The sequence below is a fragment of the Papio anubis genome, chromosome 6 (assembly GCF_008728515.1).
Source record: "Papio anubis isolate 15944 chromosome 6, Panubis1.0, whole genome shotgun sequence".
NCBI classification, from domain to species: Eukaryota; Metazoa; Chordata; class Mammalia; order Primates; family Cercopithecidae; genus Papio; species Papio anubis.
In genome coordinates, this window is record NC_044981.1 from 32,841,226 (window position 1) to 32,858,155 (window position 16,930).

Consider the following 16,930-nt stretch of genomic DNA (forward strand, 5'->3'; position numbering starts at 1 on the left):
CATGGGAATATTATGCAGATGAGATGCAAAGCAGCAGCTAATGAGCACTGATTGCATTTTCCCTGGCTCTGGGGAACACGTGGGATAACTGTGCCGAGCTGGGGAGAGGGGGCAATGAATGCTTTTGGGGAGCTGGATAAGGAGGCAAGGAGGGGGTTGACAGAAGGAGTAGGCATCTCCCATGGGCATGAGGGCCGCTGCCTTGTGGTGTGGGCCAGACACCCTCCTCTGATCTCGCCTATGGGACAGGAGCATGGCTAAGGTTCAGGAACAGGAGCTGAGGTTGGGCATGGAGTGTGTGTGTGCGTGTACGTGTGTGTGTATGCATACGTGTGTGTGTGTGTGTATACATAATGTAGGGGGTGTCCCTGGGCCAGTGTGGGACCTGCAAGTGGGAGAGTAGAGGGCCTTCATTCCCAGCAGCAGATGGGGCCAGATTAGGCTGCCAGTGGGGGTGGGGTGGGGGTGGATCCTCTCTGGGCTGGGGAAGGAGGGGGAGACAGAAGGGGTCAGCTTCTTCCACAGGGCCTGTCTGGAATCCGTGAGTGTGGGAGGACAGGACGTGGGGTCTGCTAGGCAGCAGATGGGGCCGGATCAGGCTGACGGAGGGGTGGGTGGGAGGGCAGCTGTCTTTGGTATCCTTGGATGGAGCCCGGCTCTTTAGGAGAAAGATGATCCAGGGCTGGGGGCCGGCAGGTGGGCAGGGGGCTCTGCTTACAGCACCTGGGAACTCAATCCCTCCCTGTCCCCCAGCTGAGGCCTCCTCACTCTCTAGGAAGCCTCTGCTCTTGGGCACTGGGAGTCCCCACCCTCCTGGCCTAGGCCTTGACCTGAACTCCCTGCCAAGGACCTCCAGGCCTGGGGATGGCTGACATCAGACTTCTGGCCCAAGGAAGGCAAGGATGGAAGTCCCTTCTGAGGTTGATTGTGGGGTCCTTGTGCCCACCACTTGATTGGAACTTCAAGTACTTACGATCTCATCCTACCTTTGATCTAAGGATAGAAGCGAACTTGGCTATGAAACTTTTAGAAACTGAGTGGCTGGTGCCGTGTTTCCCAATCAGATCTTTCTTAATGGAATCAACGTGAGGCACTGGAAAAGGCTTGGCAGGCCGAGGGCTTGAATCCCAGCCTAGCCACTGGCTGCCTTTGTCACTGTGGACAAACTGTTCAATCTCTCAGAGCCTATTTCCTAATCAGTCCAGTAGCCTCACCATGCAAGGCCCTGTGACAGCCAAAGACTGTGGGAGAGCCCCTGAGACAGGCCCAGGCTTTCCGGGAACCCACTAGTTCGTCATCTCCTCAAGGGCAGGGACTCTGTTTTGCTCACAGCTGTATCTCAGTGTCTAGAACCATCTCTGACACATGGTAGATGCCGAGTCAGTGTCTGTTGGATGGATGAAATGCCCCATTTCTCTATCCAGAGATGATTTTTCTCTTATCTCTTGACATCTCTAATACTGGGATGCGTCATGCAATTATGTCTGAGTTTCACCAGCAGCAGCCTTGTGACTGAGAGGGGTCTTGGAAGTGATGAATACGGAGGAGCTATCATTATTATTAAAAGAGGGCCTTTCTCTTACTTTGTGGTGGCTTCTGGTTCCTTTCTGTTGTATCTGCCCTCTCTGGGGAGCGTGGGGTCCCTGAAAATTACCCTGGGGCACAGGGGCTGCAGTGACCGTTGCCTGAGGCCCTGCGGTGGTGCTGGGCTGGGGACAGCACGTCCTGTGGGGCATGCTGTGTGTCCGGGGCCCCAGTCCCCACTCTGGTCTCCTGCCACCCACCACCCACACTGTCCCTCCTGGGGGGTGGCAGAAGTCTAGAAGCCTGTGTGAAGCCTGGAATTCTCTTCTTGGGGAGAGTCATTTTACTGTGCCCTGTCATAACTCCAAGTACCGATGCTAGAGGTGTGAGTAGGGATATGTGTGAGCCCCCTAGGCTGAGGGGGCTCTAGGGGGGATCTAGAGTGGATTTTCAGAATGAGAGTGAGGGAGGGTGGGCCCGGTCTCCACCCCCACTGCATTCCCCTTCAGCAGCAGAGCTGAGACACTGCTGAGATCAGATTAGTGCCTGATCCCCAGGTGGGGCGGAGCGGACAGGCAAATCCTCCCCGGGAGGCCACTCGTTATTCAGCCCCTTGATCCTGACACTTCTACTCCCATCACTGAACCCTGCCCATGAGGCTAGCATCAGGGCTTGTGTGTGCCACGGTGAGTTTGTGTAGGAAGGGTTTGTGTGTTACAGGTTCTGAATCCATGTAGATGTGTGTGCACGTGTCTTCAAGATGTGCATATGCTGATATTAGTGTCACAGTTACGTGTGTGTGTTATAGGTGCGTGTGTAGGAAGATACACAGACTTGTGGAAATGCATGTGTGCAAATATATGTAATGGGTGTTTGTATCTGTAAGTGTGTCATTGGGGTGCACATGTCCTGGACACACATGAGTGTGTATGGGCCACCCCTGTGTGCGCTTGACTGGTGTGTGGCAGCCATGGCCTGTGGGAGAAGCGTCGGAACTGGCATCACAAGGTCTCAGTGCCGACAGCTAGCCCAGGAACCTTGGACACTCAAATTCTTTTACTGCTGTGGCCCTCAGCTTCCAATCTGTAAAATGGGTATGAAGTCTCATGGCACGAGGTTGTGCATGAGCGTCTCTCACACTCAGCCTGGCCTAGAAAAAACTCAAAATTTTGAGTTTTCATCAAATGAGAGAATAAATGATTAAACAAATAGAAATGCCTCACAGAGCAGCATGCGCTGAGATTTTAAGGACCCAAGCGAAGTGCATAGAAATGTGCAGCTGTCTGGAAGGATGGTTGGGAGGTGGGATCTTGGGGAGAAAGGGGAGAAAGGGGATGGAGCAGGGCTCCCCAGGCGAGGGCGGCGGCTGAGCCTGTGTACCCACCAGCCTGTCTGTGGCCGTGAGGTGTGTGCGTGTGTGCCCATGTTGATGCGGCGCCGTGCAGGAGGCGGGCGTCCCCTGCTGTACATGGGAGGGAGGCTGTCTGTGCAGAGCATTGCCCAGTTGCCATAGAAACGAGCAGAAGGAGGTGGGTGGCTGGAGAAGGAGGTGGGTCGGGAGGGGGGAGTGGGGAGGAGGCAGCAGTGGAGGGAGCTGGCTCCTGCAGTTCTGGCGCTGCTGCCTTCCTGAGTGAGCAGTGGAGGGAACCCTAGAGGACAGAGCCCCCAGCCCGGCGCCAGGCCCCCTCTCCGCCCGCCACCACGGAGGAGAAGGAGGACAGCCAGCCCCTCCAGCCCTGGCCTGGCCCAGCGGGGGCAGTAAACTCCTACCTGCCCGCAGCTTGGTGCCCACACGGGCCCAGGTAGGCATTTCGATGGCTGGAAGAGGCTGTGTGGAGAGTGGGGAACGGGACTGCCCTGCCTTCCTACCGGCGGCACCTGGTAGGAGCCAAACAGGCCATCCGGAGGGGCTGGGCCAGGGACCTGCTGGGGAGTGGGCTGTGGGGTGCAGCCAGCATCCTGAGAGGTCTTGTCAGAACCTTCATCTTCCTCATCGGGGGACTGTCCCTGTTGCCTTTCCTCCTCTGTACCTCTTGTCTCCACCACCGCCACAGGTCCTGACTTTGCAGCCATGCCCCCTCCTTGGGGCAGCAGGCTGACGGAGGCTGGAGCCTCCAGGGACCCACAGTCTGAAGCTAGACAGGGTAGGCGGCAGAGGGCAGGGAGGAGTAAGGATGCCCCAGTCCCACTCAAGGCACTGCTAGGCTCTGGCTGTTTGGGATAAGCAGACTCACCTCCCACCATCTCCCGATGACGCCAGAGCCTCCCTGCTGGCCCTGGATGGTCTCAGGCACTGGGCTTAGAGCCCCCTGGGCAGGTCAGAGGCATCTACCTCCTGCCCCATCCTCAGGCCCTTGCCCTTCCTCGTTCTCCCTGGAGACTTAGTGAACTCTCCCCAACCCTTGATCTCCCAAAGAACCCCCGTGCCCATCCCCAGCAAGCCCAGGGCCTCCAAGTTGGGGCACCAGGGAGCAGGCCTCTGATGGGGTGAGAGTGCCTGTGGCCCTCCCTCCTGCGCTCTCCGTCCCTCTGCTGCAGTGATCCTGGGGATAGACTCCTGCTGCTGGGGGAGCTCTCCGGCACTGCCACTGCGGAGGAGCCTCTGCCAGCTGCTCAGGAGGGGGCGGGGTGGGGTGCAGGGGAGGAGCTGGGCCCTCTGTCCCAACTCTGGGCAGGGAGGGGACAGGAGGGGGCCCACAGGAGTGCATGGGTGGGGCACACCTGGTCCAGGTTTGCCCTGGTTGGAGCTGAGCCTCCTTGGGTGGCATAGGGAGGAGATGCTAGCCTGAGAGGGGGCAGAAGGTTGATGTGTGCAAATATGGGCGTGCTTAAGGTCCTGCCCTTCTCTACCTGCTTTCTCTGCCGCACCCCCTGAGAGCCCAGCTGGGTCTTTTGCTGGACCACAGTGTGGGGTGACCCCTTCCCCTGGCACTCGGGTCAGAGGGCCTGGTGCAGGGGCTGAGGAGGGGGTCGCATGATGGGGAAGGGAATACACGCTGAGAAGCTGGTGTGGCTCTGCTCACTTCTGCAAACGTTAGATGCACATCCACAGAGTGCTGGACTTGGGGGCTCCCACTTTGGGATCAAGGGCCTAGGAGGGAGAAGGGCAGGTCTCGGGTTGGCAGAAATGGGATGCAGATTTGCCTGTGGCACTGACACTGCCTGCCCCTGCTCCTCCGAACCCTGCACTCTCCTCCTCCCCGACCAGGGTGGGAGCTGGTATCTGCCCTGCCTCACCTCCTGCAGCAGGGCCTGCTGGCTTCAGTCGCCTGTCAGCAGCCGCCCCCACCTCCATGGAGCAGGGGCTGGTGAGGCCTGGAGGGCAGGTTCTTCGGGTGAGAGCTGAAGGAGTGTCTGTCCACTCAGCAGGCCCTCCAGGCCTGGCCCCGACCTCCCGCCCCTGGCCTGCCTCCTCTGGGCCCAAGCCCCTCCCCGTCAGGTTGCTGCTTCACAGGTCGGCTTGGGGCTGCCTGTGCTTGCTCTGTCTTTCTCCCACATTCTTGCCACCAGATTCTGGGGCAGTGAGTCCACCAGGATGGGCTTCTGGGACACATTTCCCTGCCCCACTTCATTGCACACAACGCACCCACAGCCCAGGGCACCCACCTGGAAGCCGGATTGAGACTTGACCTCCCCTGGCAGGCCTTCTCATGTGAAAGGGAGCTTGAGAGAGGCCCCAGGAGCACTGAGAGGCCTAGAGCTCAGCAGGGGCTGGGGCCTGAGACACAGGAACAGTCTGGCTCCTGGCTGGTCCCTCCTCACTGCCCTTGACCCCCGTGCAGGAGCTGGCAAGGGTGAGGAGGTATCTCCAGCTGGCTGTCCATGGGCATCTCAGGGCTCCAGAACTGAGCTCCCATCCCCTCCAACACCGTTCCTCCCTCAGTATCCCCAGCTCAGTAAACAGCAGCTCTATCTGCCAGCTGATCCGGCAGGAGCCATCCTTGACTTCTCATCTCACCGTCACATCCAAAACCATCGGCAGATCCTGTTGGCTGGAATGCCACAGCACTTCCAGACTCCAGCCTCTTCCCACTCCTTCTAACATTACCTCCTTATTCTGAGCCCCCATCTTCCCTCTCCTGGGGGACGGCAGCCACCTCCTAGAGCTTCCCTGCCCACTCTGCCCCACCGTGGTTTGCTCTTCCCCCAGCAGCCATAGATCCTTTAAAACAGAAGCCAGATCACATCCCACCTCTTCCCAAACCCTGTAGTGGCTCCCATCTCACTCTGCTAAAGGCCTCCTTCTGACCTACAAGGCCCTCCCCAGTCCCCTCCCTCAACTTCTTCAGCCTCACCCCTCCCCTTCCCTCATCTGCGCAGGCCACATGACCCCCTTGCTCCTCAACCCTGGCAGCCAGCTTCTGCCCCAGGGCCTTTGCACGGGCTGTTCAGGCTGCCTGAGTGCTCTGCCTGGCTCTCTCCCCACCTCCCTCAGGCCTTTGCTCCAAGGCCACCTGCTCAGAATGACCTTCTGTGACCATCCTGCAAACAAAAGCACCACTCCTCTCCCCCATCTTCCCTCCCTGTCCCCTCCCCTGCCTTGCTTTCCTTCACAGCCTGTCACCTTCTAACATCCTTGATTACCACTTATTTATCTCGTTTCTTGCCTGCTCAGCCCCTCTATAATGTCAGCCCCACAAGGAAGGGGGTTTTCTGTCTTATTCACTGCTATAGCCCAGCTCCGCACTCTGAGAATCAGGGCTGTAATGTAAAGCCAGGAGTGTCTCCCTTGGGGGCTGGCTCAGCGTCTGTGCTGTCGTGGGGGCCTATGATTCCGTCCTCACAGGGGAAGATGATGCCCGCCTACCTGGGCCATTGCCTCAGGGACATTGGGTCAGACAGGATGCTGGGCCTGCCCTGGGTCCGCACGTCTTCCTTTTCTCCACTCCAGCTGTGGCCACAGCAGCTGTGCCAGGCCAGGCCCGGGAAGAGAGCGAGCTGCAAGCATCCCAACGCAAGCCACTGAAGCGGGAGGGCCACGGCCCCTTCTTCCTGGTCGGAACTCATCCCTGTGTTCCCTGTGTTGCAAAAACGTGCTGCGCTCCCACCAGGAGGGCTGCCCACAGAGCGGGTGGCGTGGCCCCTGCTCTCTAGGCAGCCACAGAGGCAGTGGGCTCAGGACAGACAGACACACCCCGGCAGAGCGGCCAAGTGTGTGCTGACTGGTCTTGAGAAAAGAGATGCCCCAGAGCAGACAGGAGGGGGCCCTGCCTTCCCAACAAGCTCCTGCCCCTGCCTCCCTATCTGTGGGCATCTCACTTTGGGTTCCCCCAGAAGCCAACCCCAAGACAAGGATATGATTCATTTAGGAGGTGGCCCACAGAAACACTGAGGGTGGGGAAATGAGACAGGGAAATAGGTGGCCAAAACAGGGTGCTTTACCAAGCAAGTTACCACTGCAGGTAATTCAGCTCACTCCAGTTGGGGAGCTCTGGGAGAGATTTTGAACACACCTTTGACTCAGTCCAGGAGGGCAGGAGAGCTGGGGTATGTATACACCACCTTCCAGCGGCTCTCCACTACCCTTTGCCCTGTCCCTCACGCTGGCTGAGTTTTCTCTGAACTGTTGTCACCACCTAATGTGGTGATATTTATTATATTTGCTTCTTGGCTTTTTGCCTGTGCTGGAGTGTAAGCTCCATGAGGGAAGGGCTGGTCTTATTCCCTGATGAACCTGCCCCACCTGAAACAGGCTTAGAGGCCCTCTAAAGATGTGGGCTGTGCAAAATGGTGTCTTGTCTACTTGACTTGAAAGCAGGGGAGGGATGTGGGCTTTTTGGGGTAATTTTCGGTAGGAGAGAGAGAGGGTCTGGGCTCTTAAGAGGGTGGCCAGAGGAGGAGAGCACAGGGATGGTGAAGGGTGAAAGGTCAGACCAGGAGTGGGCTAGGGAGGAGGAAGGGCCAGCCACAGAGGCTGGGGTGCCTGAGGCTGTGTCTGAGGCTTGCCTGTTCTCACAGGTGGACCACCAAGGGATGCCTTGGGTCCCTTCCTAGCTGGGATGAGTCCACCTGGTCCCCTCTGCCTTGGGCCTCTCTGGAGCCCTCCAACCTTGAGTAAGGTTTGAGCTCTGCCTCCCTGAGTCTCCCTATTTGTGTTTCCATCCTCCTCCTTCCTCCTCACCTTGGGATCATCATTTCTAATGAGCAGGCTCCTTGGGGACTGCCTGGAACACCCCAGGTTAGAAGGGATGGAGGTCCAGGGGACTGGTTTTCAGACCCAAAGAGAAAGCAAGAGGAAGCCAGGCCTGAGATCTTCCTTTCATGGGGGACCTGGAGATCTGAAGGTCCCAGGTGAGGCCCAACAGTCCTGGAAGGACTCTGGGGGTGTTAGCTGAGGAGGGGAGAAGGGGAGCCAGGTGATCCAGAGAGATGAGGCTCCTGTCATGAAGACTCTGTACCTGTTAACACCTATAATACTGCAGGTGAACTCTGGACCTTATGTGCACTCATTTCCTCCTACACCAATCCCGTGGGGTAGGTGCTAGCGTCACCTCCATTTTGCAGATGAGGAAACTGAGGCACAGAGAGTTTAACTAACTTGCCAAGGTCAGTGGCAGAGCCGGGATTTGAACCTCATCTCCAGACATTCTGTCTGGCCCCTTGGTGCTGTTAGCTATTGTGCTAATCGACTTTTTGGGACAGCAGGTTGCCACTCCTGAACCAGCAAGACTGTTTAGGGCAGAGCATGCCTAAGAATGGCACCACACGGTTGGTGTCAGATGAGGGGAGGGGTAGGCGAGGGCTGGGGTATTTGGGGAAGGCTTCTTGGAGGGACAGGGACTGAGCTGGCCCTTGACGGGAAGCAGGCTTTTTCTGGGGGAGGGGTGAGTGATAGGAGGGAGGATGGCATATGCCCTAGGCTGGGTTATGGGGAGACATGAGAAAGGGGCAGAGGCTCTAGTGGACGCGGTGCGTCTCAGCTGACTTGAATCCTCCCCGCTGCATTCGGAGCCCCAGCTCCCAGAGATGGTTCAGAGGCGCTGTGTGGCCCAGGCCGGGCGCTGTGAGCCTGTCGGTCTATCTCTGGGTGAGGCGAGGGGTGGGTTGGGGGGGCGCTGCTGGGAATGTCTGTGGGACCTGAGACCCTGGGGGAGAGGCAGGCAGCTCTGGTTTCTCCATGGCCCTGTCCCTGAGCTGAGCCTGTTCCAGGCAGGGGAGAAGGCCTTAGGCCAGGAGGGCTGGAGTGACACCCACAGAGAGCTGGGAGCAGGGGCAGGGGAAGGACCACCCCTGTGTCTGAGTCTGGCTCTGACTCCTCCCTGCTGTGTGACCTTGGACAAGTTATCTAACTTCTCTAAGACTCAGGTACTCGTCTGTAGACTAGGGAAGGCAACAGCCATCTCAGTGGGCTGTGAGGTTTGGAGATAAAGCGTGTGAGGAGGTGCTCACAATAGCACACAGTAGGCACTCAAAATTGCTGTGTCGTTGATGCTGCCTGCGTGCTGCAGCACCCCTGAGGACGGAGGGCGCCATGCTGAGGGCAGGATGGTCCTGGGACCACAGGGAGGAGGAGACCCTGGAACCGGACCCTGAGGGCTGGCCAAGAGGAGGGAAGGGATCTCCAGGAGAAGCCCGGCCTGGAGACAGAGGGTGGGTGGGACTCAGGACCTCCTCCTGGCTCCTGGCTCTGGTTGTGTCATCATCATCATTGTCAACATTGGCTGGGTGCCCACCGTGTGCAGGTAGCTGTGTCTGGCTCTGGGATAGAAAATTCATCATTTCTGCGGTTTATTAAGTCAATGTTCAGAAGGTCCTTGACATTTATTCATTCATTCATTCAACAAAAGTGCACTGCGCACGTACTCTGTGACCAGCACTGCACTGGATGCTGGGAATACGGCAGAGAACCAGACAGATAAACACCGCTGACCAGACTGAGTGACATTCCTGTAGGAAGGAGGACACACAACGTGATGAATGCCGTGCTGTGGATGGCGTGTCTGGTGGTGACGAGGGCTGTGGAGAATAATATAGCAAGGACAGGGAGGAGGTGGAGGCTCAGGACCTGCCGGTGTCTGGGAGCAGCTGGGTGACTCCCAGGCCTGTGGTTGGTGACCACTGAGGTAGGAATCCACACAGCGCCTTGGTCCACACCAGGCCTGGCCTCTCCAGGCTCATGCTCTTAATTCCTCTCTCCCTTCCTCAAGCCAGGAGTAGGTGGAACACAGCTGAGGGCCCTGCCTTCCAGGTTCTCCTAGAGGCAGCTGTCAGGAGATGCCTGGGCCTGAGGAGAGACGCTTTTCACCCTGGGGCTCCTTTGTCACTGAGGCCTCCATTACAGACTTGGCCCACATCTCACTGGTAGTAGTTGGGGTTGCTGGCTCCAGAGCCCTGCACCCCCCCATTCTGCACTTCACAGGCTGCATCATCCTCATGGACAAGAAAGGCAAGATCCTTCCTGCCTCCACAGAAAGAGAGGGCTACCCCTGAGATGGAGCTGTTGCCCACAGGCAACGGCAGTGGTGGATGGATAGTGAGCGCCGACACTTGTGGAAAGCTCACCGTGTGTCAGGCGCGGTCCGGTGGCCCAAGGTCTAGTGCTCCGTTTAATCCTTGCAACAGCCCATTTTACCAATGAGGGCGCCGGGGCCTGGGAAGAGGAAGAGATCCACGCACAGTCTCACAGCCCATACATGAGACAGCCAGGGTTCGAATCCAGGTTATTTGGCTCCAGAGTCTGGGTTGTAATCCTATTTTGTGCTGCACAGGCCCCAGGGTCAGTCCTCACTCTGCCACCCTGTAGCCGTGTGATCTTGGTTTACCTCTCTGAGTGTTGGTCTCCGCAAGAAGAAAAAGAGGAAGCCCCTCCCTGTGAGGACTGCTGCGAGAATGAATGCGGTGCTGGTGCGAGGGCCTGTCCTGAGGAAGTGCTCAGTAAGCCTTGCTTCTGCTCTCCCGCAGGGCTCCCGGGGAATGAGGCTCAGCAGTGGCCATGCAGCAGGGGCTTTGGCTGGAGCGAGGATTGAATCCCAGCTCCGCTGTTTACTGTCTCAAAGGCCATGGGTGCACTATTTTAATCACTCCGTGCCTCAGTTTCCCCATCTGTAACTGAAAATAAGGCACACATAAAGCATCTAGAGCAGTACCTAGCACACAGTAGGCACTCGGTAAACACTAGCTAGTGATAGCCAATGTTAATGTCAACACCTCTCTATGTAATGATAGTATGGTGGTCAGGAGTGTGCGCACTGGATCTGGACGCTTGGCTCAAATCCCAGTTGCACCTTTCCCTAGCTGTGTGTATTAGGCTCCCCAGAGAGACAGAACCAATTGGATGGATGGGTGGATGGATGGATGGATGGATGATAGATGGATAGATAGGTAGGTAGAAAAGGATGGATGAGAGGGGATTTGGTAGGGGAGCTGACTCACATGATTGTGAAGAAGTCCCATGTTACGCCGTCTGTGAGCTGCTGAGCCAGGTGAGCCAGTACCATGGCTCCAAGTCCAAAGGCCTGAGAACCGGGGGGCCAGTGGGGTAACTCTCAATCTGCGGCCAAAGGCCTGAGGACCTCAGGGGCTGCTCATGCAAAGTCCCTGAGTCCAAAGGCCACAGAACCTGGAGATCTGATGTCCAGGGGCAGGAGGAGCGTGTCAGCTCCAGAAGAGAGTCAGAACTCACCTTTCCTCTGCCTCTTCCTTCTCTCTGGGCCCTCAGCCAACTGGGTGGTGCCCACCCACACTGCATGAGGGCAGATCTTCCTTCCTCAGTCCACTGATTGCAATGCCATCCTCTTTCCAAAACACCCTCACAGGCATACCCAGAAATAATTCTTCACCAGCTCTCCAGGTATCCCCTAATCCCATCAAGCTGACCCCTGAAATTAATCATCACACTTAGCAACCTCTGGCAGGTTACCTCGCTGCTCAGTGTAACAGCAGTTCCCATGTCACATGGCCGTTGTCTATTCATTGAGCTCCCACACGCAGTGCTGTGCACCGTGTGTGGGACATTCGGCCCTCACTGCCTGCTGGCCACTGTCATTGCTGTGACAGCCTTAAATCATAAGATCACGCAGGGATGGATGCTGTGATGCCCTGGGCTCACTTCTCCTCTTGGTACCTGGACAAGCTCTGTCCCTGTTACATCCCTGAGTCCCTGGATTCTCAGCTACAGTGTGGGGTGACAGCAGAATCTGCCTGGTCAGATTGTGGTGAGGATTACAGGAGGTAGATTCGACATGTGAATGGTACGTGCCCAATCAATGCCAGCTGTCATTTATTGAGACACTAAAGGGTCTTCAGGGCTGAGTTAGCCTCATAGCCACTGGTGAGAGAAGGCAGATGGGCCTCGTGCCCCTTTGAAAGGTTGAGGAAGGTTAAGAGCATGTCGAGTTTGCCCACAGGGAGTGCCAGGTGCCAGCCACATCCCTTTCTGATGGTGAGAGATGCAGCCTTTTTAGTGACAGCAGGTACCGACTGCCCTTCAAGAAGGACATGGCATTTGTCCCGAGTTGAGCCTCCTGCCTGTCCCCAGGGTGGGGGTGTGAGGCTAGTTTGGAAGAGGCAGAGGCGGGGTGGGAACGTGTGTCTAGCCACATGATAGGGGGTTCACACACTGTCTCCTGGCTTTTGTTCCTGAGCCCACCCCTGTGTGGGTCAGAACTGAGGCTGGAGTTGGGAGGGCCTGGAGTCTGCCATGGGCTGGACACTAACCACCTCATCTAATCCTTAAGTCAGTCATATCAACCTCATTTCCCAGCAAGGCCCAGAAAGGCCTGCGAATTGCCCATGGCCACACAGCAGGTTGGTAGCAGAGCAGGGACCCCGAGGTTGGAGCTGTTCCACTACGCATGCTCCCTCAGCTGGAAGCTGGAGAGACACATTACCTGCCAACACCAAGGGTGGACCCCAGCAAGTTCCAAGAGCCCTGGGCCTGGCCCGTTCTGCACGAGGTGGAGAGTGGTCTCAGCCATCGGGCATTTTGGCCTGACATACCAGGTCTCAGCTGCACTGTCCCTTCCCTCCATGCTGACAGCACCCTCCATCCTGGTTCCCAGCTCCCTCAGCTCTCCCCCAACACAGGCCGGAGGGTTTCAAAAATATACACACGAGGCACATTAAAAAATTCATGCACATGAGGCAAAATTAAAAGGGCACGAAAGGACCTACAGAGAAAAGTTTCCCTCCCCCTGCGTACCCTGGCCACCCCATTCCCTGAAGACGATTGCCATCACCAGTTTCTCTTGTGGTCCTCCCAAAACACTCCCTACCTATGTCTTTTCCCCAGCCACACGGGTCAACACCTTGCTCTTTTTGCTTTAGTGATGTGGTCTGGGGAAGGTTCCATTCGGGAATAGAGCTTCCTAGACAGCCCTGCACCATACCTTACTGACCCGGCCCTCTGTGGACGGGTATTTGGGCTGTTTCTAGCCTTTTGCGTTTACAAGCAGTACTGTAGTAAATAATCTTGTGCATCATCTGGCTGACTGACTGGAAGTAAATTCCTAGAAGTGGTGTTGCTGGGTGAAGGGTGTGTACCCCATAATTGTATCAATGACAATTGCATGGTATTAAGTTACTTTCCCATTACCGTGGGTGAGAGACAAATGGCTCAGGTTCTACCTTTGTTCCCACAAGGGAATGCCTGTACCCTCCACCCAACTCCTGCCCACCCCCCACCAGCCCCCTGGCAGCTATGCATTACCAGGGGTCGGGGCAGAGTTCTGTGTGACATTAAGGGTTCTAGAAGGGACTGTGGCCCCAGGGATACCTAGCTCACCTGGCTGACCATGCTTCCTTAAACATCCCTGCTTTTTACTTCTCTGTATCTAAATTTAAAATGTTCCTTATGAAGCAAGTACTGCTTTATAAGTGAAAAGTGCCAAGTTAAGAAAAGAAAAATTCAGACTCATTTATTTGTCCCTTGATGAAATCCAGCCGTCCTCCCTCTCACCCACCCCCACTGTGCGCGAGTTTATGGGAAAGTCTGTCTGTGGTTCTTCTAAAAGGGAGGGAACAAAATATGTTTAGATGCATGAGGGGTGCAAGAGGCAATACGGGGTTATTACTGGGAAAGAGCCCCAGGCCCTGGACAGATGGGGAACTCTAGGGGAAGGGACATCCTCAGCCAACCATTCTTACATGTTATTGCCCCTGCCCTGAGCCTGAGAGCCAGCTGCTGGTAACGGCTGGGGGTTCCCTGGACCCCCAGGTTGGGCTGAATCTTGCAGAGGCCAGCCCTCCCTGAGCATCCACACTATCAGGGTTCATAGTCCTGGGACTGCAGTGCAGAAGCAAGAAGGTGTCCCCTGGTGCCTGGATCCAGCTAGAGGCTGGCAGCTCACAGCCGGGCCAGGCCCAGCCTGGACTCTGCTGCCTCTTTGAAAACCAGGCCCCTGGCCCTCTTGAGTCCTGGCTCCTGACTACTGAGCCATTCTTGCCTGGGGTAACAGCGAGGGCTGGCTGGGGGAGGGGAGGAGGGGAGTACCCACCTTGGCCCTGGGGCAGCGCACGGCCTAGATTGGATAACCGTGATGCCTGCTGACAGATCCAGGGCAGACACAGCCACCCTAGATGCTCCCATAGATCTCGGTGGTGTGACCTGTGAGATCTCGGTGGTGTGACCTGTGGGCCAGGACGCCACACATTGGGATTCCCAGGAGATTTGTAAGGAGCTAATGGGGGCTGCTGAGGTTGGCAGCAAGGGCAGCCAGAAGGGCATTTACAGGGTCCCGGGGCTCAGATAACTGAGGAGGCGCTGAGCCTGGGCTCCAACAGTTCAGGAGACAGAACCAGCTCTGGGGGCTGGGGCTGGGGCTGGCTTCTGAGTGGCGGTGCTCATACTGGAGCTAGAGGATGGATTCGAGGGAGGGGGAAGGAGGAGGGATGGGGAGTTGGGCATGAAGGTGCTACAGGGCGACTCTTGGGGTTACCCTAGGTCTGGTGAGCTAGTTTCTGGACAGGAAGCTGACATCCTAATGCAAGCCTCCTCCCATGGAGCCCCTATCCCATCGGGTTGGGGACCCAGGACTGGAATGGGGCAAAGGGTGGAAGGCCCTTCTCTCATCTCCATGGATCTCTCTCCTGCCCTCCCAGTGCATGAGCAGCTGAGCCTGCTAACCGCAGCTCCACACTTGTCCATCCCCCTGCGGCTACACCATGTCCGGCTCCTACGATGAGGCCTCACTGGCTCCAGAGGAGACCACCGACAGCTTCTGGGAGGTGAGGCTCTCATGATCTCCAGGTTCTGGGGACCAGACAGCCTGGCTGTTTGGAGGCCAGGTTCCCCTATTACTCACCCCATGACCTCAGGCCCCACTCCCCAGTCCCCCAGGCCCCTCCAAAGCCCTGGGTGTCCAACAGGCAGCGGTAGCCATGAAGTGGCCCAAGAGCACTGCCCACTGAGCCAGGAGCCCCTCTCTCCCCACAGCTGCCCCCAGAGAGAGCCTGTGGCATTTCACAATGTGGGAACAGGCCCTTTGTGACTCTGGCACTTCCATCAGGCAGGTACAGCACAGCCTTTCCCAGCTGTTCCTGTTTCCCTTGCTCTCCCCCGATGCTGAGGTGGGCAGGGGTGGAGCGCTGGACACAGAGAGAGGGAGTGAGCTCCCAGGGCCCCACGGGGCCCCTTCAGGCGCGGCCAGAAGCCAGCATTTTCAGAGCCTTCGGAAATATTTGAGACCTGGAGGAAAAAAATTGCTATTGGCTCCTGAAACCCAAGACGAAAACTGCCAAACCTAAATTAATAAGCGTTTAATGAGATGTCTACAAAACATAATATTATGTCAAGAAGCTGCAGCTCAACTCAACGCTTATATGACTCTATATAAATATAATAGATTTAACTCGCAAAAACAAAATGAGTAATTCATTCCAGCCCAAGTCCAAATTCTAAAAATCCTTCTGCATTTTGTGGCAGCGAGGAAATCATGTTTAAATTGGGGTGAGGGTGCGTGTAGACGGTGGGGCCTGACGCAGGGTGCTGGAGCCTCCGAAAGTCAGTTTCCCTGCTGCGTTGCGGCTGGGCCGCGGGGCCGGAGGCCGTGGGCGGGACGGCGGGGCGGGAGACAGTGGGCGTGGCCGTGCTGGTTGCGGCGGACGGGGCAGGGGACGCTAGGAACCCGCGGGAGTGGTGCTCGCTGCTTGGCCGCCAGGTGGGGAACTACAAGCGGACCGTGAAGCGCATCGATGACGGCCACCGTCTATGCAACGACCTGATGAACTGCGTGCAGGAGCGCGCCAAGATCGAGAAGGCGTACGGGCAGCAGCTCACGGACTGGGCCAAGCGTTGGCGCCAGCTCATCGAGAAAGGTGCTCCCCCAGGCTCACATCGTGCGCGCCCCCAGGCCATCACCCACCCGCTCGGTCTGGGTCCTGGGAGCCCTGGATACTTGCATGCACCATGCCCTGCATCTACCAGCCATAGGACCTTTTCAGGCTCTGTTCCCTCCTAGATCAAACCAGGCTTACCTGTTCATCTGTATTTTGTACAACTTTAGGTTGGATTAAAAAAAAAGCAAAACACTTTTTATCTTGAAATAATTCAAACTTTGTGAAAGCTGCAACAGTAGCACAGAGAATTCCTACACACCCTTCCCTCAGACTCACTGGCCCCACGTTTGTTTTCTCACCGACTGTTTATTGATATGCATATGTTCCGAACCTTTTGAGAGTAAGCTGGAGCCATTATCCGTTTACCTCTAAATTCTTCATTATCTTCTAAGAACAAGAGCATTTGCTTATGTAACCAGAGTCCAACTACCAAATTTGGGACATGAATACAACTCATACACACATTTACCATAACAATTGTGCTTGCTAGTCCAGGATCTAGCGCAGTCGCACATTGCATCTATGCATCGTGTCTTCAGGTTCCTTTAATCTAGAACAGTTTCAAGTTGCGGTTTACATATACTTGTTCATGTTATTCTCTTGCAGTATACTCTAAACCCCATGAGAGCAGGGGCTGGGCCTGCACCACCTAGCACAGTGCCCTGCACAGAGCTGGTGCCAGTACACAAACAACAAGTCAATGTGGAATGACTGGTCCCCAGTGGCCTCCTGGCATCTGTCACAAGCTTCAGCTAACATTCCTAGAGCACCTACTGTGTGCTTGGCGCTGTGCTGGGCTTGTCAGAGCTCACAGGGTCCAGGCTGCCCCCCTCTGACCCCACTCTGTGGGGCTCACACGTTGACGGGAGAGATAAAGAGGAGGGAGGTACAGCTGCAGATACTGTGAGAAGAATGCAGCAAGGGCTGCAGGCCGTGGCAGTTGGGTAGAGCAGTCAGGGAAGGCTTCCTGGAGATAGTGGTTGATGTGGGCCCTAGAGGATGGGGCCATGTAGAGCAGAAGAGGGCATTTCTGTTGCTATGGCAGGAAGGGGAAAGCCTCAGAGAAGGGAGGTGTGAGGGGGGCCTCTGGGCAGGGGGCAGTGAGGTTCCTGTGACCTATTGCCACTCCCTC

General features: G+C 56.5%; 1 protein-coding gene across 3 annotated transcripts in view; it reads left to right on the plus strand.

The window, feature by feature from the left end:
• Window positions 1-16,930, plus strand: part of PACSIN1 (protein kinase C and casein kinase substrate in neurons 1) — a 66,805-nt gene that overhangs the window by 43,070 nt on the left and 6,805 nt on the right. For 2 of the 3 annotated variants that reach the window (XM_003897473.3, XM_017957815.2), the window contains exons 2-3: window positions 14,563-14,688; window positions 15,621-15,777. In XM_003897473.3, coding sequence (XP_003897522.1) covers window positions 14,626-14,688; window positions 15,621-15,777 — 220 coding nt within the window. In that variant the 5' untranslated portion in view covers window positions 14,563-14,625. Of the gene's footprint in view, window positions 1-3,129; window positions 3,327-14,562; window positions 14,689-15,620; window positions 15,778-16,930 lie in introns of those variants that run through there. The other variant, XM_009204955.4, reaches the window with a different exon arrangement.